This window comes from Physella acuta, unplaced genomic scaffold, assembly GCF_028476545.2.
Source record: "Physella acuta isolate Inbredline_101_S28 unplaced genomic scaffold, ASM2847654v3 ptg001957l, whole genome shotgun sequence".
Lineage (NCBI taxonomy): Eukaryota > Metazoa > Mollusca > Gastropoda > Physidae > Physella > Physella acuta.
In genome coordinates, this window is record NW_026733462.1 from 1 (window position 1) to 24117 (window position 24117).

Here is a 24117-nt window from a genome sequence, read left to right on the forward strand (position 1 = left end):
AAAAATATATTGTAGTATTTCTCGCTAACTTGGAGGCGTGGTCGGTTGCTAACAACAATATGGCGCCCGGACCGGACGTTTTATTTCCGGCGATTTTTCGGCCAAATTCCAGAGACCTTCAACTAATTACATTTAAAATGTTTACCACGCGCAAAATGGCGGGATTTCTGTGTCATAACAACAAACCATAGGTGGCAGGGTTAGATATGCCAGAAAAGCATTTTAAAATTTGGTTTGGAGAACGGAGGCTAAATTCAAAAGTTGGTTTCATTAAAATTAATAGAATTTAAAAAATATCAACAGTGTAGGTACAGAATGAGCGAGAACGTAAAGCATTATTAGTTTTATCAGTCTATGAAAAAAGAAATCAAATATTGTGAGCTGTTTTTTTATAAGACCGGCGTCCGTATCACAACCAATTTATTTTTATTTTTTAAAAACCAAGTGACCGCTATTTGATGATTACTAGTGAGGAACTCTGGGTGCATGGCCACTTAAAAGTCTAACCTGATTTGTGGTTTTCTTTAGCTTCAAGCTTAAGAAGAGTTGTCATGGAGAGATGTGCTGGACATGGCAGTGATTGACAATAAATATTAAATTAAGTAATTTAGTTTAAAACGAACTAAAAACCCCAAAGTTAGTGCCTAATGGATTAAATATGGATGTCTATTATTCAGTGGGTCATGTTTAAATTGATAATTGCGTAAATTCTAGATTTAGTGAGAAAAACTAATATATCGATATAGGCCAGAAATTAACTTTAAACAGCAGTGTCTGAGAGCAAGATTTGCTATATAAACAGCAGCCATTTGTAAAATAGAGTGGCTTCCCCTTGAATCTTGCGCTATAAGCTTATAAAAATAAAACTTAAACAAGATGACTGCTATAGTAAATGAGCATGGTTGCATCTGTTGGAAACATCGCTAGTCTTCATTTATTACGGAAAAGTTTTAATTCAATTGTTTAAAAACAGGTACATAAATGAAACAAGAAAACATGTTTGTATTTTAAAAAAACATAAATCCTCCTCAAAATGTGAAATAAGTATTAAAATTTAAGGAGTCACCTGTTTTTCACATTACAAGTCGCGGGCGATTTTACGTACCTAAAATGATAGATTACCAAGTAAGCCTATATTTATATTAAATTACACTAGCCATTGGTACTGGTACACAGGAATTATAATATTGTATAATAGTATAGTGTCAGTGCCGGCGCCAGGTTATTTAGCGCCCTAGGCAAAACTTATTAAAAGTGTTTGGGTTTTTTTTTAAACTAATTTATTTTTATTATTTTTGTCTAATAAAAGTAGATCTATAGATCTAAATCAGTTTGAATGAAATAGTTCATTTTTTTCAAATTCTAAAATTGGAAGATGTGGGAAGCGAATCTTTTTGAAGATGATGTCATTAATTTTGTGTATCATTATCAACATTTGATTTTTAATTCGCTTTTTTATCCTGCAATCAATGACGCCAATAGTGTTGCATACTTTCAGTAGTTTAGATGTTTTATTAACATTGTTATGCAATGATATTTTCTCAATTTTTTTCATGTGATGTGATTGTGTTTGTGCTGCTTATATGATCTTTTGACCATTCTTGTCACAACCATATACACTTTTGCGGGTTGTGTAATTAAAGATGTGTTTTTACATTAGGATATGCATTTATTTTTATTTTCTGTTTTTAAATCAAATTTAGTATATACATTTTATACATTCAACATATTATTTTCAACAATAGTCTGTTCTCCAAATATTGCTTAAGATACTGATCTCATAACCTTGGAAAATAATGTGACAGATAGAAAGAGAGAGGAGTGCGCACATGGGCTTTTATATATTAAGATACAAGATTCCACCTCTAGCTGGTCTTGGTCAAACGCCGATGTGGTATACAAGAAAAAAATATGATATATGGCTGCTTAATTACTAGCTAATCATTACAGGTATTAAGCAATACACAATTTGTGACACAATACTGGTCTTAGGTTTTTTTTTTAGGAGTACAAAATGGAAAGTTATTAGAGCTAGATCACACGTGTTGTTTTTTTTTTTATAGCCTAACCCTATTTCCAACCTGAAGGTTGTATTGGGCCGCTTTGAACAAAGTGGTGTTCAAAGTTATCACAATAGAAAGAAGTTGTTCATTCAAAATTGCAACTTATAACATTAAAACTAAAAAGTGTTTGAAGTATACATTGTAAATCATCAGGTACTGTATAATTTTTTTGCTGACAACTAAACCCCAACTAGCTTAACAATTGGGTGGGGGGTAAGATGCAAGACAATAATGTCACAAAGACCATTTTACTGCCTTGCTATTTCATGTCTTGCATTTTCCTAAGACTTGAGTTTTGCCAGCAGTCTAGATCTAGATCTAAATATATCTTAATCTAGATTAACAATGTGTACATTTTCATCAAAATGCCTAATTTTAGTGTTATATTTAATTAATTATGTTCTATTGTAGTGGGCTTGAGACTAAAGGGGTGTAACTGCTTGTTAATATAAATCCAGTTCTTTACTTTGGAACACACACAATTTATGACCTACTTTCAGCAGCACTTTTGAAAATGACAAGTAATTAATTCATGAGCGAAATCTTAATTAAATACATTACAGACCAGCAGTTTTTGCTACCTGATTTAGTTGACCATTATCAAATCCTTATTTTTAAATATCAACTACTTGATGGAAAAGAAGACTGATGCCATTTTTACATGAGGGTGGATATAAACTATGACATCGACAATATTTTGAACCTATTTTGAAGCCTAGCCATTAGCATAGTTTTTGTCTCTTATCTTACACTGTCTTTACACTAGCGACATGTATTCTATACATGTCTAGAAAAGAAAACTTCAAACTAAGTGAGTAGTCCCTCCCCCCAACTTGCTGTAATAAAATTAACTTATGACAAAGTTTTTTTTCTATACTTTATAGTATACATGTCGCAAGTGTAAACGCGGTGTTACAAGTTTAGTTAGTGGCATCAGTTTAAGTTTAGAGTAGAGCTAGAGCCTTGCCACTTCTCTTAGACTGCTTTAGAGTTCTCTCTAGATTAGAAATAGATTGAGTGGCTAGTTGAACAAAAATGAGATTTTCAGTTGTTATCTGTGTTACTTCTGTCTGTTGATATCAGTGTTTCTTCCAGACTCTTTTCTATATAAATTTCAATTCGTCCGGGGGGGGGGGGTCTCTGCCCCCCCCCCCCCCCCCCCGAAGAGATGCCCCCGGAAGAAACTCTGGTTGATATTGAATCCAGCTGTATAGAATTTGGTGTATTTAGTAAGCCTACCAGGTGACACCTGTGGACAAAAATACAGATTGTGATTGAGCTATATGATGTATGTATAGGGGTAGATTTGTATAGGTAGGGTTAACTGCACACAAGACCACACTAAAGGTAGATTATGACAAAGGCAATTGATTAAAAGAATTTTTTAGAAAATATTTGTGAAAGAATGTGTTGTAGTGATAGTATATGTGTTGTGTGCAAGTATGAATCAGCGGAAGCAGAATGAAGTAGTATGTGGTGGGGGGGGGGGGGGGCAGGGATTCTTTCTCTTCTATTAATTTCCTTCTGAGGTAACTATCAGTCTCCACACATATAGTTTAAAACTGTGTTGAGGACAAGAACACTCTTAATTCCGTGCATTCAATAAAACTCGACGATCAGCTTGATACACAACATTTAATTATATATGCATCCGATGATTGAATATAATAGGATTAACATCACTACACAATATACTTGTTTTCTACACCTACAGTTCAATGTTCCCTACACTATTGTCACTACACTGTCCTCTAACTTTACACGTGTCTACCTCCTTTTTCTACAATGTCTCAACCCCCACTAAGGTCACACTGGGCAATTAGATACGTGACTGCTACACCTACCCCCTGAATGATGTCGCCCGTAATTACAATCTAATTCTAACCCGTGCTTCGTCAATTGTCTCCGTCACGTGCATTGTTAATCCTACACCTGCATTCACGCCACTACATATATGGGGGGGGGGGGCATTCTTTCTCTTCTATTATTAATTTCCTTCTTACAATATGAGGTAACTATCAGCCTCCACACATATAGTTTAAAACTGTGTTGAGGACAAGAACACTCTTAATTCCATGCATTCAATAAAACTCGAAGATCAGCTTGATACACAACATTTAATTATATATACATCCTACCCACTGAATGATGTCGCCCGTAATTACAATCTAATTCTAACCCGTGCTTCGTCGTAGTTTGTAATGTATGTTACTAATAAATGTTATTTGTAACATCATTTCTTTCAATGCATGAAAAAATGTCTCATCACTAGTTGCAGTTAGATAGTTTAAAAGCAGAGTGTTGCAGAAGTACATATAAAACCGTCACAATATTGATAAATAACATGAAAAATCCATCTTTAAAGAAATATTTAGCATAGACATTAATTGGTCGAACAGTACTTTTAAAATCATTTATTAAGATTTGGTTGTCAGTAAATGAGTAATATTTGCCTGCAACGTTTTACCTTGGAATTTTAAATCTCTTGAATTTTAATTTAGAATTGTATTGAATAGATAAGCAAAGTTTTAGAAAAGCTGTTACATTTTTGCACCAGCTTAAGTTCAAAACTATGCTGGTATATTGAGTTACCTGGTATGCGAACTGGATATCTTAATAATAGGGCGTAAAATGTAACTTGTAGAAGTAAATAAAGAGTTTTCTAAGATATTAAGCTCAAGACACTTGTCACAGCAATAGCATCATGTTTCACTTAACCTTAGTTGCAAGACACACAGAAACAGGCAAAGTCCCATTAACAAAAACTATAAACAGTGATAAAATAAAAGCAGTTGTTGAGTTTAGGTTTAAAAACAAACAACACAGTTGGCACAATGACAGTTCATTACATTTTAAGACCAGATAAACCTTTAACAGCACATTTATAGTTTCTTCAAATTTTTAGCACTGAAGTGTAGGCCTATAGTACAAAAATGTTTAAATAATTTAATTCCTTGTTGTGTGCATAAAAAATTGGGTCTATGATTGAAGAGTACCATAGGTTTTGGCTTTGCTTAATTTAATATAGCTTCAGTATGAATCATATTAACAAATACCATATCTTGATGAGTAGAGGTGGATAAGTTTTGATTTTGAAAGAGCAATTTTTGTCTCAAATATTGTTTGAACCTTGGTCAAGATTACAAATATTGATGTTTATTTCAAATTACAAAAAGTCTTTAAAAAAATAATATCTGAAATTCAGTTTAAAATAATTATAAAAATGTACTTTGTAGAATGTACTCCCCCCCTCCCCCCCCCCCAGGAGTGATTAAATTATGATCTACCCATTACTCTGTAGTATAGGAAGTTCTTCTAACTACTGATGCAAGTCCACACTAAACCAGTAGTGGAGTTTGACTAGCCAGCATTGCCTATTTAAAAAAAAAATTACTTAATTATCCTTGAAGTTACATTGTATGGTTTTTTCCTTATAGTCTAACTAACCTATTTTCATTTAAAAACATTCTCATGAGGGCAATGTTATTTATAGTAACAATCTTCTCATGTGACCCCATGTGATATTTTAAAAACTTTTAACTCCTGTTTACTTCCTTGTTTGCTATGTGAAAACTGGAATTCCCAATTTGTGTATAGTATTTATTTACTTAACCAACGTGTTAAGAAAGGAAGTAAAATTGTCTGTGTTGATAAGTTTCAGACTGATAAAAATGTCTGCCCCACCAACCTACAATGAAAGTCAGCAACAAATGCCACCTGCTGGAGGTAGGTACACCATTTAGTTTTTTAATGGCTTTAGAATACCTAATTAGATAATTAATGGTATTCAAACTCCATTTACTTTTGTCTATTTATTTTAAAATCTAAATTATATAAAAAATAAAGGTGCATACATAAAAAAAAATGTATGAGTGGTGGTCAAGAAAATATTTCTAAAATTGTATACCTTGTATAGTAATTAGTATAAAAATATAGCCTAGCATGTTAAAAAAAAAATTTCTGAACTATTGAACTAATTATAGCATGAGATTTATACAGTCTCTTAACTTGTTAAACCTTGTACTGCTACTACTGAACTATTGTTGTGGGTTGATCATAAATTTTAACTAGTTCTGAGCAAGTGTATTGCTGGGAATAAAAATTTGAAAGTTATTATCACAACACCAACAATTAAACTTCAGTTGGTGTGAAAAGGTATAAAAGATATAAAGTAAAGAATTGTTTAATCTCCTTATAACAGCATTCTAATATATGGGCAATTTCTTTTTTTTTATACAGCTTACCAGCCTTCGTACGGAACTGTGAATCCACCACCTGCAGGGGCTTACCAGTACCCACCAGCTGGAGCTGCATATCCACCAGCTCCGCAAGCTGGGTATCCACCAGCTCCAGGCTATGACAAGCCAGCTGGCCAATACCCACCTAACTCAGGCTACTCTTACCCTCCCCCTGCTGGCGCTGTCCCCTCGTATCAAACAAGTAACAACCTTGTCATCACGCAGCCCACCCAGTCAGTGGTTGTTGTAGGTGGTTGCCCTGCATGCAGGGTAAGCAATTTTTCAATCTACAAGTTGCTTTGTGAACTAGTTCTCTAGAATAATATTCAATGCAGTATGTGTACATCTTTTCATTTATGCATCTTTCATTTTATTTAAATGCTGTTTCAATCTCCGTTGTAGATCAAAAGTAGAGTTTTTATAGCATTTTTTCGGATACATTTCTGTAAATCTTACAAATCTTAAAGTCTTATTATCCTTATCTTGAGTTAAATCTGGCTTCAAGTCTACATAATGTCCCTGAGTCCACCCATCTCTGATGGGAATCTTGCTCATATTAGAGAAAGTAAAACATGTGAACTCTACTTCACTTGCCCATAGACCATCAGGTTAAAAAAGGAACTTTTTATTTGCAGTTCACAATAAACTAAAAATCTTTACTCTTCTTTGATTTTTAATTTAACTTGAAAATACAATGCCATTAAATTAAAGATACTGCATGAAGCTTAAAGTTATGTATAGTCTAATTTGTTAAAGAACTTGAAACCCCCCCCCCCATCTCCTATAAAAAAAATTGTAAAATACAAAAAGTTTATTTGCTGTTGGTCTTTAACATTAATGTATTCTTTCACCCTGATGGACCATAGATCAGATTAAATAAAGTTTATGTTTCTGTGACCTCTGCAAATAGAGGAATTGTGTGACTAGCTTCATATCTAGCTTCCCTTACTTTCCCAGACTTGTCGAGCACCCATCAATGTTGAGCCAACTTTTTAAAAATCTTTCTGTAATATTTAGTATATTTTTTATAGTTTATTACAAGTGATGTATAATTTGATGAATTACAGGTTGGCTATTTGGAAGATGATTTCACCTGCCTTGGTGTGCTGTGTGCCATCCTGTTCTTCCCTATTGGTATCTTGTGTTGTTTGGCCATGCGCCAGAGACGATGTGGAAACTGTGGTGCAGTGTTTGGTTAGACCATCTGATAAGCCAAGTACAGCATTGGATTTAAACATTAGGCTCTCTGACTAACTTGTGACCAAATTTCAGATGTTAGATGACAAAAAAAATGTTTAATTTCTAAACATACTTTATTAGGGCAATTTTTTGCTTCGTAGCTTTATTTTTTCCAAAAAAGTAAATATTAAAAAAATTTAAATAAATTATTTTTGTTTTACACAATGATAATTTAAAATTATGGTTTTAGGTCAAAAGCACTTTTTCTTTTTAAACATTAAGAAATGGATTACTCAAATTAGTGATTTGTTCAATGTATTAATAATATGATAAAACATTGCATTCCAATCAAAGTGTAAACAATGAGTTCTTCATGGATTGAAATTAATATTTTGTTTAAAGAATTTAATTTCAGTTATAAATATTACCTATCATTTTGCTTAGTGGTGTACCAAATTTGGCTTAGTGAAAATATGAAGAAAAGACTACGTTTTAGTTTACAAAATATTTTCTGCACTGTATAACAGTGAAGGATGGGCATGTGAGGGTTGTTTTTTTTTTTTTGTATAGTATACTGTTTTACATGATGCAATCTTTTAAGTGTCAATTACTTTATTATTATATCAGGTTTCAAGGATTAGTGTAACTTTGCACTGATATCAAAATGTATGCTTATAAATATGTTCAAAATAATACTTATTTTCAGTTCACCATGTAACTCTGCACTTAGGTTTGAGTTGTTATGCACAATTATGACCAAAAGTTGGAAATAAGTGGAAGGGGTGTAGGATTTCCTAATAGGGATTTCGTCTTATTTTTTTTTAATTTTGTGGTGGTTTTTTTTTTTTTTGCTTAACTAAATTTATTTTTAAAATTCTTTACGTTATTGAATAAATTTTTAAAAATTTATTTTTTTTTGTTGTAAAACTGATTCAGTCTTGATTGAAAAAAAAATTGCAATTCATGTCTGAAACAGTTATCATCAAAATAACCAAGCATTATCTAAGCAATTAAAAAAGAGATGTAAGATGACTTGATCATAGTGAAACAAATGAAACATTTTTAATCAAACTACTGTTACTTTGGTTGTACTTGGGCTGATGGTTGGCCATGTACATTGGGTTAGCTTTTCCAGTGGTAGTCAAACTTTGATAGTCACCTTGATCCCATGTAAAAACTTGCACACTTGTTATTTTCATGTTTATAAAATGTCCAATAAATGTGTCATAGTTTGTATTTTAAACTGCTTAGAATTACCCATAATACACTGTATATTAATCTTGTGTTGTTTCTAAACTTGGTTATGTCATATATATTAAAATGCAGGTTAAAATTAAATTGTTATTGTATAAATGTATGTTATACATCATAAAACAGAAGTATTACAAGTTTCTTTTATCATGGAACAATGTTAGTCCTAGCTGTTGATTTCTGGTATATTGAAAGCATCAAACATTTTTGTGCCTTGTGTAATCAAATCCACACCTAAATCAATGTGCATTTTATTTGTACAAACAAAACAGCTTTAAAGAGCCGTAATTTTAAAATAATTTTAAATGTATGACACATGTTTTAACAAGTGCTTAAAGCAGATTCACATAAACACATATGTTTTGTAGCATTATTTCTGTTATCAAAGAATGTTTTGTATAGCCCACGAAAAGAATTAAATTTACTTGTAAATTGTTGTAAATCACTCTAGACTTATGTTTGTAAATAAGATCAAAAAATAAATTATGTGCTATAGGTTTTTTGTTATGTTATACTATGGTTGAGTTTGAGTTGTCAGTGGTCATATCCCCCCCCCCCCCCCCCCCCCACGACAAAAACAAAATATTTAAATAAGAACATTTTTCTCACAGATGAAATCAACTTAATCAGGACAATCATACCTAACTTTTTGCATCATGTAAAAACTTGAAGAACTTAAATTTACTTCAAAATCATTTTTATTGAAAAAAATCTGGCATGTGTACAGTAAAAGTAAAGATGCATCAAAAATGTAATAGTCCCTAAAACTGACTATAGACAATTCACAAGACTAGTTCATATACATAGAAGTTGAGTCATGTGATTTGCAAACAAAAAAAATAGCCCCTGATAACAGCATTGACTTAATCAAGTTCTGCATGTCATTTAAGACCAGTTTCTCTTTTTATATAAAGATCTATGCTTGCTTCTACTTTTTCAAGGTTTAATTTTTAATTTTTCTTTTGAAAAAGAAAAACAAAACCTAATATTTTATGGGATTAATTCTTTAAATAGAGCACATGATCCAACATCAAATAACTTTGCAAAAAAATTCTGATCACTTTAAGAAATTTAGAAAGTTTTAACTCATTCAATACATTCTTTTGTAAAGTATCAAAGACACATTCCATACAGTCAAGATTTAAATTAACATCAATTGTATCACAAAAATACAATGGTATTTTTTTTTTACAGTTTTCAAATATTCCAATCAATCTTGTGAAAACTCCCTTTTACACAACAAACATTTATCAATCAAAATCACACAGTGGTCAAAAGCATGAACACCATTAAGAAACCACTTCATCCCTAAATGCTAAGCACACAACTGCCTTTTCATGTCCACTGTATTCTCTTTTGATTTCACCTGTGTTTACGCTCCATAGTCTGGCATTATTATCTGAAGATGCTGAAAAAATGGAATTGGACTACCATAAACATTAATGGAAAAAAATTGCATTATATGAAATTATCAATCTGTAGGAAAAATAATTACACCGCCTTGAAGTGGTGGGATGGCCCGTGTGCTACAGCTACCCCCAGAGCTATGCTGGCGGGAGCCTAGTGCTCCTGGCAAGTCTAACAAGGTGAGATCTGCGAGGGTAGAGGCCTGACCAAACATTGTGCCCTGGTCCTCCAGGTTGGGGTGTTGTGTGAAGGGTTAACTACTCATCCACATAAAACAAAGTATAGTTACAGAAACCAAAGCCAAAGACCTTCATGAACAGATTCCTTAGAATTTGAAATTGAGGTGGCAGGACAAAGTGTTCAACATAGAATTATGGAGAAAAGCAGGGCAAGAGCCTTGAGTGGAACCTCAGGGAAAGTGGAAGAAAGGGTGCCCAAGACAGACCTGGAGGCGGAGTCTTCTCGAAGAACTGAAGCCAAAAGGGATGTCTTAGGAGACGGCAAAATTAATAGCCGGGGATCGGATGAAATGGTGGAGGCCCTATGTTCAATACGGAGCAAAGATGACTAAGTCAAGGAAAAATAATAATACTATTTAAAGTTAATTAACAAGTAATAATTGATCTGAGCTTTGTTAAAATAAGAAAAAATATATATCAAAACTACATGATCGGGTTCCCTCAGAAATCACCTAGTCCGGCAATATTCTGTGATGTCCTTTTTTTTATTTTTATTTTGCCAAAAATGATTTGCTTCAATTAAAAAATATTACTACTCTTGGCTTTAAATAGATATCCAGTTTGTCCCTAATTCACATGCACTTTTTCAAAGAACTAATTTTAAACTTAAACCAAAAGGACACTTGGACATGATATACCTGTAATGATGTACTGGGAGTCACCACTAAAAGCACAGTCCCACACCCAGCGCTGTGACTTATCTTTCAGTTCTGTACACAGAGACAGATCAGCTGTCCTCCATATCCTGCAGGTACCATCTGCTGACGTGGTTGCTAGGAGACTGGTAGACAACAAATAGTTTTAATTAAAAATGCAATATTTTTTCCAATAAAAATCCTTATATAGTGACAGAAAATAAAAGCCTTATACAAGTTTATTATTCTGAGCAAAAAACACATAGTAAGTAAAATCATGTATTCATCACTGATCAACTTACGTGGAATCTGGGCTAAAAAGACATTTGAGTATGTATTTACTGTGAGCCTGAAACTTCTTTTTCGGATGTAAATTGGATGGTCCATTGGCACGACTGCTGTTCATAGTCCACAAGTAACAATTGCCCTATTATAGCAGATGGAGGGTTATACTTTTTAAGTATTATAAGCTGATTTTTTACATCATTCTAGTCTAATGTTTTGTTGTTTTTTATAATTTTGATACACTTTAAAAAAATAATCTTCATTGAAACCTCATGAAACAGGTGGCATGTAAGACTGAAGAATACAAAAAATACATTACCTTATTGTTAACGGCTGCCATTAATGTTCCCATTGGATCAATGCTGACTGAAGTAATTGCTGCATCAGGTTCAGGAATCTGAAGCAAAATAAAAGTTACAATCATTTTAAGAGGTACTTTATCATTTGTAAAAATACTTTAGGTAGAATTATGGAGTTGGAACACCCAGTGGTCACTTGACAGGATGGCAGTTTGATGGTAAATCACTCAAGGGAGACCCAATAATATCTTTATATTTCAGCCTCTCTTCATGCATCATTTTTTTAACACCAACAGCTAATAAAACTTAAGTTTGAAATTTTTTTGGTTTGAATGACATGACATACCTACTATCTATCTGCATACATACAAAAAATTTTGTTTATAAAATAAAAGCAGACAATGCCTGTATAGTAATACTAATACCATGTTTTAAACATTCATTATTACACTACTTCAAAACTGCACCTGCCCTTCATCAGCATAAACATCCCCCAATCACAAATCATCCCACTAATTGCCGCCTTGAAATCAAGCTAAAGATTATCCCTTAGTACATGATCTAGTCATAGTACTATGTAGTGTATTGTATTTTGTGGCATGATTTTTTTAATACATTTATTTGCATAATGGTTTCTATAAAAAACATTTTTAATTAAAACTTCTTTTTAAAAGAAAATTTAAACTGTATAACAAAATAACCTACCAAATGTTCATTTATGTCTGTCTTCAAATCCCAACAGTGTATAGAACCACTTTGGTCACCAACATACAATTCACCCTTTTAGAAACAAACAAATAATTACTCTTTTGAATATATAATCATATTCGTGAGTTTAATTAATATTTTACAAGGGTGTGTTAAAAAATAAAATACATATATTTTTAGGATATACATTTTAGTGTCTGTCTTATATAATTAGTATGAACTGCTTTACCTGATTAGGGTGAAGTGTAACACAGTTTACTGGGGCTTTCACCTGAAATATCCGTTGACATTGTAATGTTCTAGATCTGCAGGAATGTAAACAAAAACATTTGTACTTAAAAAAAAATGTTTTTGATGCAATGTAAAAAGTTTTTAAGATAACATATTATAAATAACTGTTTTAATTTTATCCATTAAAACAAAGTTAAATTTCAATGTGATTAATTAATAATAGATAAACAACATCTCGACATGTAAATCACATTTTATTATTTAAAAAGTTTCTTTATTCTTTTAGCCCTAAAAATTGAAGGTAAAAAGTGACTTTAGGTGCTGCAACAGCTAGCAAAGAACCACTTTACCTGAGATCCCAAATTTTAGCTGTGTGATCCTCTCCACCTGTGTACATCCATTTACCCTCTTCATGAAAACCTACGGCAGTCACATTCTTCTGTATGCCTTCATAATTGATTAAAGCATTTGGATTTGATGTGTTCACATCATACATGCGTATATGCTGATAGCCTGGAGAGAATTTTTAAAAACCATAGATTAAACTTACATAAAATTAATGTTATTGGTCTAATAATATTATAGTACTTTAGTTGTAATTGAAGAAAGTGAAAGATTTATTGCTTCCAGATTCAATAAACTACAAAAAAAATGTGTTTAAAATAAGCTTTTAATTTCTAATCATAGAGGTAGTAATTTAATAAAGAAGTGTAATGATATTGATAAATCGTAACATTATTTATTTATTGACAAATTGTAACATTAATGACAAGCCTTGATTAACAGAGTGAAATAGTAAAGGAAAGAAAAGTAGTTGTAAGTATTTACGGCTAAATGATTAGACTCTACTGTTCTTTTTAAAATTATCTTAAAGAAAAATATTCAAGCAGATAAAACATACCTGCAGCTGCTATTAACTGTTTGTCAGGTGTAATCTCTAAAGCATTTACTTGATGGGAATGAATTAAGGAATATATTTTCAAGTTGTGACCTGCCTAATACACTATAAAGGTTAACAAACAAAACAATTAGAAGGACAAAAATTACTTCAAGTTTTACCATTCAGATGAAAACAATTTGTTATGAAATGCATGGTCAACTTGTAGAGCACTTGGTTACTAACCCATAAGTTGAATGTTTATAATCCACCACCCACCCTTCCCCCCCCCCCCCTCCCAAGAACTAATGGGTACCTACCTAACTTAGGAAAATAAAGGGCTGTGCATAGTGCTGATCATATTATTACTTAATATCTGAGGTCAGCAAAGCAGAAGAACTCTTCATCTGCCTTATGGACCCGCTAAAAGGGAAATTTTTTTAAAACAATTTGCAATTAAATGTTTAAGTAACTTAATGTAAAGCTGTGTAAGTTTTGTAAATAGAAAAATGACTTTAAGCCGTAACTGGATCCTTTTTGTCTTATTTAAAATTAAAATTAAAGGTAATGAAGCAAACAGCCGATTCAAAAGATAATTGAATTCCATAAACATCAATGATTTGGTACAGACCAAGCAACCTATTAATCTTCTTCTTTTCTTCTTCTTCATTCTTAATTTTTAGTGTTGGAAGGGATCGAGCCTTATCTGCCAGAGGGTTTAAACGCGAGACTTTTTTCGAATTTTATCAACCATGAGTTGTTGTTTTTGCAGACTCGACCACACCTCCATCACAATTAAGGATACGTTTTAACTGGTTATGCGTCATTGAGGCCATTGACTCAGATTTCAGCCTGCTTTTCTTTTTGCTTCCATAGTCTTTGTCCAACCAAGAACAAACTACAAGGCAGCAGTTGTTTGATTTTGGAGTTGTCTCTCCTAGAAGAGTGGCTGTCCCCAGCTAACGAGCCTCATCTGCCCAAGGGTTTGAACTCGAGACTTTTCAGTTTAGCAACCATGAGCTTTACCAACTCGACCACGCTGTCCCCACCTATTAATCAATAATTAGTTAATAACAGTCATATTACTGGATGAATTTTACAAAATACTATTGTAAGTCAACTCTATCATAACCAAAGGTTAGGTTAATGTTTCTGTATATGGCTATAGCAGAAGGGATTTTTCTGAAATATTTAGTGTAAACAATAATTTTAAGATGGCCTGGTTAGAACTAAAGTAAATGTACCAACTATTGATGCTCTTGTTAGCACTACATTTAATTATTTACATACAAGCACTTTAATTAAAATGGCAAAAAATGTAATTAAAAAAGAAAAAGCTGGCTGGGTTGTGGTTTTAATTTTAAAAACTTAACATTTTAAACATAACATGTAGTGTAGATAATGAAACAAATTTAGTAAGTTAATATACCCTTCAGGTATCACTGCAAAAAGTAATTCTTCTGACTCTCTAAGTCAATGAAACTAAAACAATTTAATATCAAATGTAAATAAAAATGCATGTTGGTTTTTATTTTTAGTAATTTTAGCTAACACTACAGCAAGAACTGCTATAGATAAGCCAACCACAATAAACTACAGATTTACATACATATTAACACAGCCAGATTAGTCTTTGGACCTTGATTAGATTACTAAAGGTTTAAAGCCAGTTTAAAGTTTAAGCTAAAGGATACTGAGTCTGGATGTTGTACAGTTCTGTGACATATGCCACTATGAGCCTGCCAAAACCGAATTCTGTGATCATATCCAGCAGTTGCTAAAATCACAGGATCACCTCCACCATTTGCCATTTATCCTTTTGTCTGGCACTGTGAAGCATTGAAGATATTATTAATTAAAAAAGTAAAGTACTCTAGTTAGTCTAGTTCTAGTAGTACAAGATATAGCTCTAGTAACTAGTAGTAGTGTAGTAGAACTAGTAGATTAAAAAGTCTAAATAAGTAAATATAGTTTAGTTAGTTATGCCTTAGCCTTTTTACGCCCTATTTAACTTGCTTAACAACACAACACCCACCAGATCAGATAATGATCAAAATCTCGACAAGCAAGAATATTTAAAGCAGACGCTATTAATATTATAAAAAAGGAAGCTAGAGAGTTAGAGTTGCTTCTGGACTGGATTCATTCTTAGTTCTTAGTTTAGAAGTTGAGATGATTTAATTTGTTTGAGAACTCGCAGTGGTGATAAACTGAAGAAGAGACACACAAAAAGTTAGTTATTACAAGACTAAATCTGATTTAGGAAATCAGTCAGTGAACTCAGTGAGACAATAAATAAACTCTCACTCTCACTGAGATTTTATTTAGATCTAGATTCTAGATCTAGTCTAATATTTATTATTATTTCTTGACTCGAGTCTTGAGTTCGGCAGGACCAAATAGTAATGTTAGGCAAAAGTAGAAAAACGAAAAAAATAATTTAGTTAGACCATTCTGCCTATCAACAAGGACGGGTACTTTTTAAAAAAAAATGATTCAAAGGGACATGATTTTTAAATGATAATGCAATAATAAAATACACGAAAATATACCGAAATTCTTAATTGTATTAAAGAAGTAAGCCGAGCATTCAAAGTAGATTGTAGATCGAACTCAAATAGTGGTAGTCGCCATCTTTATCAGTCTGATAAGCATTGTCTCCCTTTATTGTCTATTGAGCTTTCTATGGCCTAGAATTTTCAATAACAAACACGAGGCCCATAGGTCTATATGCCCTATCATGCAACAGTAATAAACGTTTATGATTATGAGTAAAATAGAAAAAAATAAGATTCATAAATTCCTAATTTAATTTTAATAGGCCTACAGATTAAAAATCTAGACCTAGGTGTCGTCCATAAACGACGTCACACAGTATTAAAGAAAGGGGGGGGGGGGGGAAGGGGGAGAATTGAGGTTGCGGCGTGACGTCATTTTCGGATGGTCTATGAACAGTGCTTCTTCCAGACCCTTTTTTCCTCCACGGGGGAGGGGGGGGGGGGAAATGACGGACACTGTTAAAAGTATATATCTTCTATATAAAATCCGTTTCGTTGGGGGGGGGGGGGGGGGGTCGAAGGAGATGCCTGGAAGAGACTCTATGATTGGGACACCCTAGCCCTAAGTTTAAAATTGAAGCAACTCTTGCTTGCTCTTGTTTGTTTTTTGTTTTTTTAACTGATGCATAAATAATTTTTCATAGACTGTAGGTTTTTAATTTTAAATAATTTAGACTAACATGTAGTTAAGAATAACTTTTTTTAAAGACATGATCTTTACAAAATATAAAACAATAATTTATTGAGTAGCTTTCAGGATGTACAACCTTTATTCAGATTAGTAATTATTCAAGTCCACCTACTTCGTTATATGATAGTAAAACACTATGCTGCATCATGTCATTATTCTCCTTAGAAGAGCGCTGGTTATTCTGAGGAGTGGGGTAATTTTAGTTTCTGTATTTGTTTTACTTGGATGAGTTGTTAGCCCATCACCAACCCCTAACCTGGAGGACCAGGGCACAACATTTAGCCTGACCTACATTTAAACCTGCCAAAAGCACTAAGCTCCTACCAGCACAGCCTTGCGGGTCCCTGGGATGTACGAGCCACCCACTGTTTCAGGCCTGTCGAGAAGGACAAAGCATGAGCCTGTGGCAGCATAGATCAGAAAGAGAAAGTGGTGCTGGGTGACACATCAGGTCCTTTAATGGAATGCCAAGGGGAGGCGAGGTGGAGTCAAAGAACTAAAGACCCCCCCCCCCCCCCACCCCCCGGAAAAAAAATGTCTGGAAGAAACACTGACAAGAATGCCGTTGGGAGGCAGCCAAATATACAGCTGGGGGCTGGACAAAGTGGAAGGTTATGTTTGAGGCCCTATGCCCTACAAGGAGTAAAGAGGACTAAGTCAATAACAAAACAATTTAACAGCACAAATTTAAAGATAATTAATAATAGATTATTCTGTGATGATTATAATAAAACTGAGTAGACTTATGGTCTTAAATCAACTCAAATTATTATTAACCAAACTTTAATTTTAGCAAACAGAGGAGGAACATCTATAGGACCATTATTACTAAAAAAAAGTATTAGAAAAGAATATGGAAAAGACAAGACACTCTTCAAAATTAGAGTTTAAAAAATAGTAAAAGCAATGAGCTAATTTTTCAAGTCCTTTATTTCAGTTCTAAAAGTTCTTAACATTAAAACAAAAATGATCTCAACACAAATATTTCAGCAGAAGCATATGCTTTGCTTAGCAATATCTCCCAAGAAATTTAACAGAAGAGGAAATGAACAAAACCATTTCATAAGAGCAGACACAAATCCCTCTTTCAAATATAAATTAAATGTGTAAACAGATTTAGAGTTAAATTGACAGAGACCTTTGTTATTGTAACATCTTCCATATTTACAAACGTGAACATTGATTTCAGCAATTATGATGAGGTACTGTATCAGTACAAGCAGCAAACCTTCACTTGCCCTATCTGCCAATCATCAAAAACTCATCATCAGGTCCAATTTTAGAAAGCAAGAAATTTTTTAAAAAGCTTTGATTTACTCTATGCAAAATAAAAAGAATAGTGCTAACCAATAATGTGGCATTGAATAAAAAAATAAATACAGGTTGCAATCTCAGAATATTTTTTTTCCAGAAATAAACATGTTCCTTTATTAAAATTCAGGTTTTTTGTTTCAGGATAATTTAAAAAGTCAATATTTATACCAGTCATTACTGCTTACTTTTTCAGTGAGGCTCTGAACATTATGTCAATTTTAAATTTAAGTTAAGTAGTGATACACTTATAGGGTGCAATATAAAAAGAATTTTGTGCCCAGCTGATTGAACATTTTCTTCAGTGAGTTATTGCTGAATTAATGATTTTTTTTCTCCCATAGAGCTCAAGTGGCAGTGAGCTCTATATATTAAGTGGGTTACAGAGAATGAGGTATAAGTTCATGATTTCAGTCAAATAAAAGGGAATTAAAATTTGCACCATATTGATAGCAAACACACTTTTTTTATGTTTTATAAGGAGCATTAATAATTTACCCTTAACTACTCTAACAAAACAAAAATCACCGAAATTCTTGTACAATAAATATATTAGCATGCCTTTTTATTAAACGTTAAAAAGTAAGCAGAAATGTGAAGGCAAAAATAATTCGAAAGTGATTTAACTTATTTTGATTTTGTTGCTTGATGGTTTCATTATCTCCTCTGTGCTTCCTTTATTCTCCTCTTTAATATATGAAGATAAAAAAAAATTCACAGAGCAAAATAAAAAAAAAAATTGCAGAAAACAGTGCCATTTATCTAGAATACTTAATAAAACAATTCCATCAATAGGTCATCCATTTATGACAGCTACCAAAAAAATTGGGATTTTTTCTTACTCAAACAGTCATTAAAATCATCATGAGAACATTAACATTAACCCATTGCTTCTTACGTAGTTGTCATAAAGGATGACCACTAACCATAACAAAAATGCAAAATAAAATTATAATAAACTTTATACACAAACTTTAGTTTAAACCTCATTCAAATTTATTTTGTAAAGCAAGAGAAAAATAAACAGTTAAGAGAAAAAACAGAATGAATGAACACTATATATATATGAATATACAAATACATGTGCACATACATACATATATATATATATGTATATATAAAATCACTCACCCTGGTATATACATATATTTACAAATATAAATAAGATAACCAGAGTGATAAATGTACATCGTTATGATAAAAATAAATCATGGGTACACTCATTTTACCAACAATTTTATTTAGAAACGATGTTTTATTGAAAAAGTAATTATTAATTTTGTAAAATAAGAACGTTTTTTGGACAAAACACTTCACAAATGTTTTCAGATCAACAAGATAAGTCAAATATAAAAGCTAAATATTCCACCTTTAAAGATGGGTGAAAAGATCATCCCTGACTAGAATAAATAATGTTCAAACCATGTATTTTAGCAGAAATGAATACACTTGTTATACAACAGGTCCCCAAAGTGTAAAACTATTCACTTAAATAACTCTACACCAAATGTTAGTGAAAATAGTGGAAAACTCAAATATGGGTTTGTGTACGTAACAGTTAAATGCACCTTTGTTAATCCAGAAAAAAAAATGTAAAAAAATAAAAATAAATGATGTTGAAGATGATGTCAAATGAAGGAAATGTAAAAACTTATAGTAATAAAATCAGAGGCAGTTCAGCATTTTACTAGTTACTCAACAATTTTAATTTTGTTTATTTAAAAGCTTATTAAAACTAAAAGAAACATTTTCAATAAGGCATGATTTGAAACTGAGATAAATCATTTATTATACCGAACAATGAAAACTAGCTAGTGCTAATTTAATCATTTAAGAAGTCTAATATTCCAGACAAATGAAATAAAACAATAGGAGTCATCCTAAATTATACCATGTTATTTTAGCTGCTTTCTCTCCCTTTCCAACACTCATTTAAAATAAATTTTCCACCCCCACTCCTCCATTATTCATCCATTTATTTTTAAGAAATACAAAATGTTTGCAACATCACACTTTTTACCTTATTGCTAAATTATCACCTAAGGCATTGACCCCCCCCCCTTTCCACATATACAGACACATCCTGAACCTTAATAGCAATGTCATTCATCATTAATAAAACTTGCTTTTTATTAAACATGAAGTGATAGAATAATTATACTAAACACCTTTAAACTTGCTATTACCAGATTATTTAGGAATGAAAATGAAACACAAATGACTTTTAAAATTGGTAACTGTCAACACTTGAAAATATCACGCACTACTTATCAATCAGTGGTAATAGCAACTAATTTCCATCCATTCAGTATCAAACACTGATTTAGAATTCTTCAGCCCAAGGATTCTCTTCAAGGTATGTATCAATAACCTCTTTTAAAGAAAAGTTTGGAATCAGCTGTTCTTGTGTTAGATCTGTGCGTGTGACTGGATCAAAGTGACCAACTCGCTGTTTAAAAAAAAGGCAACAATTTTTTTTTTTAATAAGGGTCATTAATAAGACAATTTTCAAAATTCTTAATTCAATTAAAGCATTAGTACAATTTAAAAAAGTCAGGTTTTCTTAGCGAAACATTTCTTAGTTGCATGCGATAATATTCTTCTTCGTCATAAATGAGCTGAAAGTTAAAAATGTCAATCTTGATGTAGGTTATGAGCTTACCTCTAAGTGATAATAATTACCATACTGTAACAGTTTAGAAACTTACCTGTAAGTGTTCAATAATATCCTTCTTGTCATAGGTTATTCCACTGGGTGTTATTACTGGTTCTCGCATGATCTCAAAACTAATTTTCCCACAAAGATAATCTGGAACATCCCTTTTCTTTGAAGATTGAGATAAAAATATTTACTTTATAGCTTAAAACAATAGAAGTTAATACTAAGAATGTATGCATGTGCAAAAATCAAATCTACCACTACTGTTAAGAAAAAGTACACTATATCTTAAACCAAAGATTAACAGATGTAGTGAATCTTTAAATAATTTTAGTTTGTTTCACCACATTATGTAAGGAATTATTTTATTACCTTCCTTCTTTCATCCAACTGAACAAACAGCTGGTTCACTTCAGCTAATCTTTTATTCTAAAAAAAAAATTACACAAATTAACATTCCCTTAGCAGTGTGATTTTCTACTGTTTAACTAACTATATTATGCAAGTATCAAACACATTGAATATGGATGACACTGACAAGGCATATTAATCCTAAACTTATTTCTTCAACTGAACCCAGTGTTAACTCATAACAATAAACTGAGAGAAATTATTTTGGTTTACTAAGCTTGAATACAATTACAAGAAAAATGTAAATAGTTGTACAAACTGAATTAGAAATAATAGTAAAGGCAAAGAAACTTTTTACTTTTTGCTATTGACAAAAATTAGCTGATTCTTATTACCTGCACACATTCATTATCTCTCAGTTTAACTAATTTAAGTTTTTAATTAACAGACTTACTGTTGTTTCTATGATATTATCAAAGTCTTCACAGCTAACCATTTCATCTTGCTTTTTAAGACCAATAATTTGCCTGTAAAGATAATCGTATTCAGAATATAAAACTTTCTATTATTGTAAAATGTACAACAAATATTAATTTCAATTTATTTAAGCTAAAGATAAACTATAGAATTAGATATCAGTAATAGATTAATAAAACATACTGTGAATTTAGCAAAGCATATTAGACAACTATCACAAGCAGGTTATACAACTGCACCCACCTTTCCTTGTCTTCATTGATGAGTCTATTTAAATATGACTGAAGTTCAACCTCTTGTTGAATACGTTTCTCCTCTATTGTATTCCAACGTCTCTTTTTGGCAACTCGAAGAGCACTTGTAATATCATCTCCAAAGTTCAGCTTTTGATCTTTCGATAAATCATGAGCTGAAATTTAAATTCTATTAAAGCAATAGCAAACAGTGTAACCTTTCTCAAGATAGTAGCTAGATTAACTATATGCTTTACAAATGTGACCAGACCAGACCATGAAAAAACACAGAATTTTTTTTGGACCAGACTTAATGCTTTACTTTATTACAAATCAGTCTCACACCATTATTGTACTAATTAAAGATGGTATCAATATTTTTTTTTAAATGTAAGACTCAAACAGTAAAGAGCCTAATTCTCGATTGTAATTTGAAAGTTTTAGTTAATGTGATAGAAAAAGAAATTGACCAGATGATTAGCTGAAATTAGAAAAGGTCTATAATTTATTTAACAGTGTTTTGGAATTAATACTTGAAAAAACTATGGATGATATTTAGAATCAACACTTTAAAAACCCGGACAGATCGTCACCTTTTGCAGGTATTTCAAAATTAATCGGAGGTTCCAACATTAAATGAAAAGCAGAGTGAAATAGTAGAGGGGTTAACTTTAAAAACAGAGGGTGAATTAAAATACTGGCATAGAAATTATAGCTAAATTCCATGCATGTGAGATTAAAGAGCAGCAACATAGATAGAATACATTTTTTCTGTATTATTTTAATAAATGTCGGCTTAAATTTTGGACTGAAAATTCAGAAATTCTGAAAAATTTGGAAATCTGATGACATTTGGAAAAGTCACATCCCTGATGTGTAGTAACGTCAGACCTAGCACAATTGTTCTTAAAATAACCAAAACTTTAACCTGATATGAGTGTACCATTAATAAACTTAAAAAATCATTTTTAAAAAAAGATAGGCCTACCTCTCTTTAAAGCTGCTATTGCTTCATCATACAAATTTTGCTCCAGGTAGGCTTGGCCTAGAAAGAAATGCCCCTTTACCCATGATCTGTCAATTTCAAGAGCTCTCTGGCAATCTAGAATTGCTTTCTCCCACTGCCTGAGCTTCAAATGACATAAGGCTCTGTTTGTGAAGAATAAAGCTGTATTGGGGTTTTTTATCTGAGGACAAAAAAAAATATTTTTTTAAATTGACTAGATAGGCCAATTCTATTGAATTTTGAAAAAAAAATGAAATAGGCCTAAAAAATATTAAAATAGCAAAGTATATCAGAGACTTCCAGTTGGTTCTAGATCTAGACTAAGTCTAGATCTAGAATGAAGACTTACAAAGTTGATGAAAAAAAATATTGAAAAAACTTACGATAGCTTTCGTGTAACATGCGATTGCATCGTCGTATTTTCGTGCTTGAAACAATTTATTCCCTTGATTTCTTAATTCTAACGCACTCATTTCTGCTAATTTTGCTTATGTAACATTGACTTCAGCAAAATGATTAGTATTTCTTAAATATTATTTATTGGTCAAATAAAATACGCAATGTAGAATGATAAATTACTAAAATCTAGTAAAATGCGTGCTTTTCTTCAACAGTCAACACTTCATTGTTTTGTCTCCATGTTTACTTCCCATAATTCTCAATGTGGGCGGTACCTCACCGTGACAAAACCGAATATTGCCAAAAATCTACGTTTTTCAGATTAAACATACGCTAGACCTATTTTTTGTCAAGTGGCACAGTGGCTTGACAAAAAATTATGTATAATGTTTATATATTTTACTGCAATGATATTCATTAAACTATTTTTTAGAAACTGCAATTAACAAGACTATAGACTACTATAGAGATTCGCGCACATACTACTATTTATGCCTATCAGTGGCGTAGAGTCAAGGGAGGGGGGTGTTGGATAGGGACCACGGTGGAGGTATTGGTAGAAACCTGCCTTTGTTTTTCTTTGTTCTAATTAATAATCGCAGTATAACATAGTTCAGCTATTTAGAATGGTTGAAAAAAAAGCTGAACAAACTATATAGATCTAGGCCACAAGATCTACGCTACGTTTACATAGTTTTATATAGTCTAGTAATCTCTATAGTCTAATTTAAAAATCTAGGCCTAACTAAAGAGTTAACGTATTTCTGTGATGTTAAAAATTAGTATGGTTATAGTATGCAAGCATTACTAGAATTTAGATCTAGACTAGATAAATCTAGATCGATAAGCTAGATCTAAATTCTAGAGTCAGGCGCCCAGCACAGCCTATGTGTGCTACTTATGCACGACTAAGTCGGTCTGGAAACATACTTGGAAGCCCAACTTTCGAGTTAATGCTCAACCACGGTCCAACCTTCATTGCATGAGGCATATATAATAAATAATTAATATATGCGCGTT

General features: G+C 32.2%; 3 protein-coding genes across 6 annotated transcripts; 1 reads left to right on the forward strand and 2 right to left on the reverse strand.

Annotated features, from left to right (window-relative positions):
- Positions 1 to 5542: 5542 nt before the first annotated feature.
- On the forward strand, positions 5543 to 9222 carry LOC131931393 (membrane protein BRI3). Its single transcript, XM_059288199.1, has 3 exons — positions 5543 to 5789; positions 6303 to 6571; positions 7369 to 9222. The coding sequence occupies exons 1-3, from the start codon at positions 5735 to 5737 to the stop codon at positions 7498 to 7500; spliced, it is 456 nt and encodes a 151-aa protein (XP_059144182.1). The 5' UTR covers positions 5543 to 5734; the 3' UTR covers positions 7501 to 9222.
- A 189-nt stretch (positions 9223 to 9411) lies between these two features.
- On the reverse strand, positions 9412 to 16084 carry LOC131931395 (target of rapamycin complex subunit lst8). 4 transcript variants are annotated; one of them, XM_059288203.1, is made up of 10 exons: positions 15965 to 16084; positions 15107 to 15241; positions 13437 to 13484; positions 12886 to 13048; positions 12534 to 12609; positions 12302 to 12376; positions 11617 to 11694; positions 11315 to 11439; positions 11016 to 11158; positions 9412 to 10139 (listed from the first exon to the last, which is right to left on the reverse strand). In XM_059288203.1, the coding sequence occupies exons 2-10, from the start codon at positions 15135 to 15137 to the stop codon at positions 10021 to 10023; spliced, it is 858 nt and encodes a 285-aa protein (XP_059144186.1). In that variant the 5' UTR covers positions 15138 to 15241; positions 15965 to 16084; the 3' UTR covers positions 9412 to 10020. The 4 variants fall into 4 exon arrangements, with proteins under 4 accessions (XP_059144186.1, XP_059144184.1, XP_059144187.1 ...); XM_059288201.1 differs by having other exon boundaries at positions 13437 to 13488; XM_059288204.1 differs by lacking the exon at positions 15965 to 16084 and adding an exon at positions 15448 to 15609.
- A 1489-nt stretch (positions 16085 to 17573) lies between these two features.
- LOC131931392 (E3 ubiquitin-protein ligase CHIP) lies at positions 17574 to 23368 on the reverse strand. The gene is made up of 7 exons (XM_059288198.1): positions 23082 to 23368; positions 22681 to 22879; positions 21703 to 21868; positions 21437 to 21509; positions 21004 to 21060; positions 20681 to 20797; positions 17574 to 20421 (listed from the first exon to the last, which is right to left on the reverse strand). Exons 1-7 carry the CDS (start codon positions 23169 to 23171, stop codon positions 20296 to 20298), a joined length of 828 nt encoding a protein of 275 aa, XP_059144181.1. The 5' UTR covers positions 23172 to 23368; the 3' UTR covers positions 17574 to 20295.
- Positions 23369 to 24117: the final 749 nt, after the last annotated feature.

Bases quoted from the DNA above. Each gene is read 5' to 3' on its own strand.
- LOC131931392 (XM_059288198.1), bottom strand. From the start codon at position 23,171: ATGAGTGCGTTAGAATTAAGAAATCAAGGGAATAAATTGTTTCAAGCA. The intron at 21,869-22,680 runs GTAGGCCTATCT...TTTAAATTTCAG, and splicing joins AATAGCAGCTTTAAAGAGAG to CTCATGATTTATCGAAAGAT. The intron at 20,422-20,680 runs GTAAGTTTCTAA...TTTTTTAAACAG, and splicing joins ATATTATTGAACACTTACAG to CGAGTTGGTCACTTTGATCC.
- LOC131931393 (XM_059288199.1), top strand. From the start codon at position 5,735: ATGTCTGCCCCACCAACCTACAATGAAAGTCAGCAACAAATGCCACCT. The intron at 5,790-6,302 runs GTAGGTACACCA...TTTTTTATACAG, and splicing joins ACAAATGCCACCTGCTGGAG to CTTACCAGCCTTCGTACGGA. The intron at 6,572-7,368 runs GTAAGCAATTTT...GATGAATTACAG, and splicing joins GTGGTTGCCCTGCATGCAGG to GTTGGCTATTTGGAAGATGA.
- LOC131931395 (XM_059288201.1), bottom strand. From the start codon at position 15,223: ATGGCAAATGGTGGAGGTGATCCTGTGATTTTAGCAACTGCTGGATAT. The intron at 13,489-15,106 runs GTATCCTTTAGC...ATTCATTCCCAT, and splicing joins CTGTACAACATCCAGACTCA to CAAGTAAATGCTTTAGAGAT. The intron at 13,049-13,436 runs GTATGTTTTATC...AATTCTCTCCAG, and splicing joins ACAGTTAATAGCAGCTGCAG to GCTATCAGCATATACGCATG.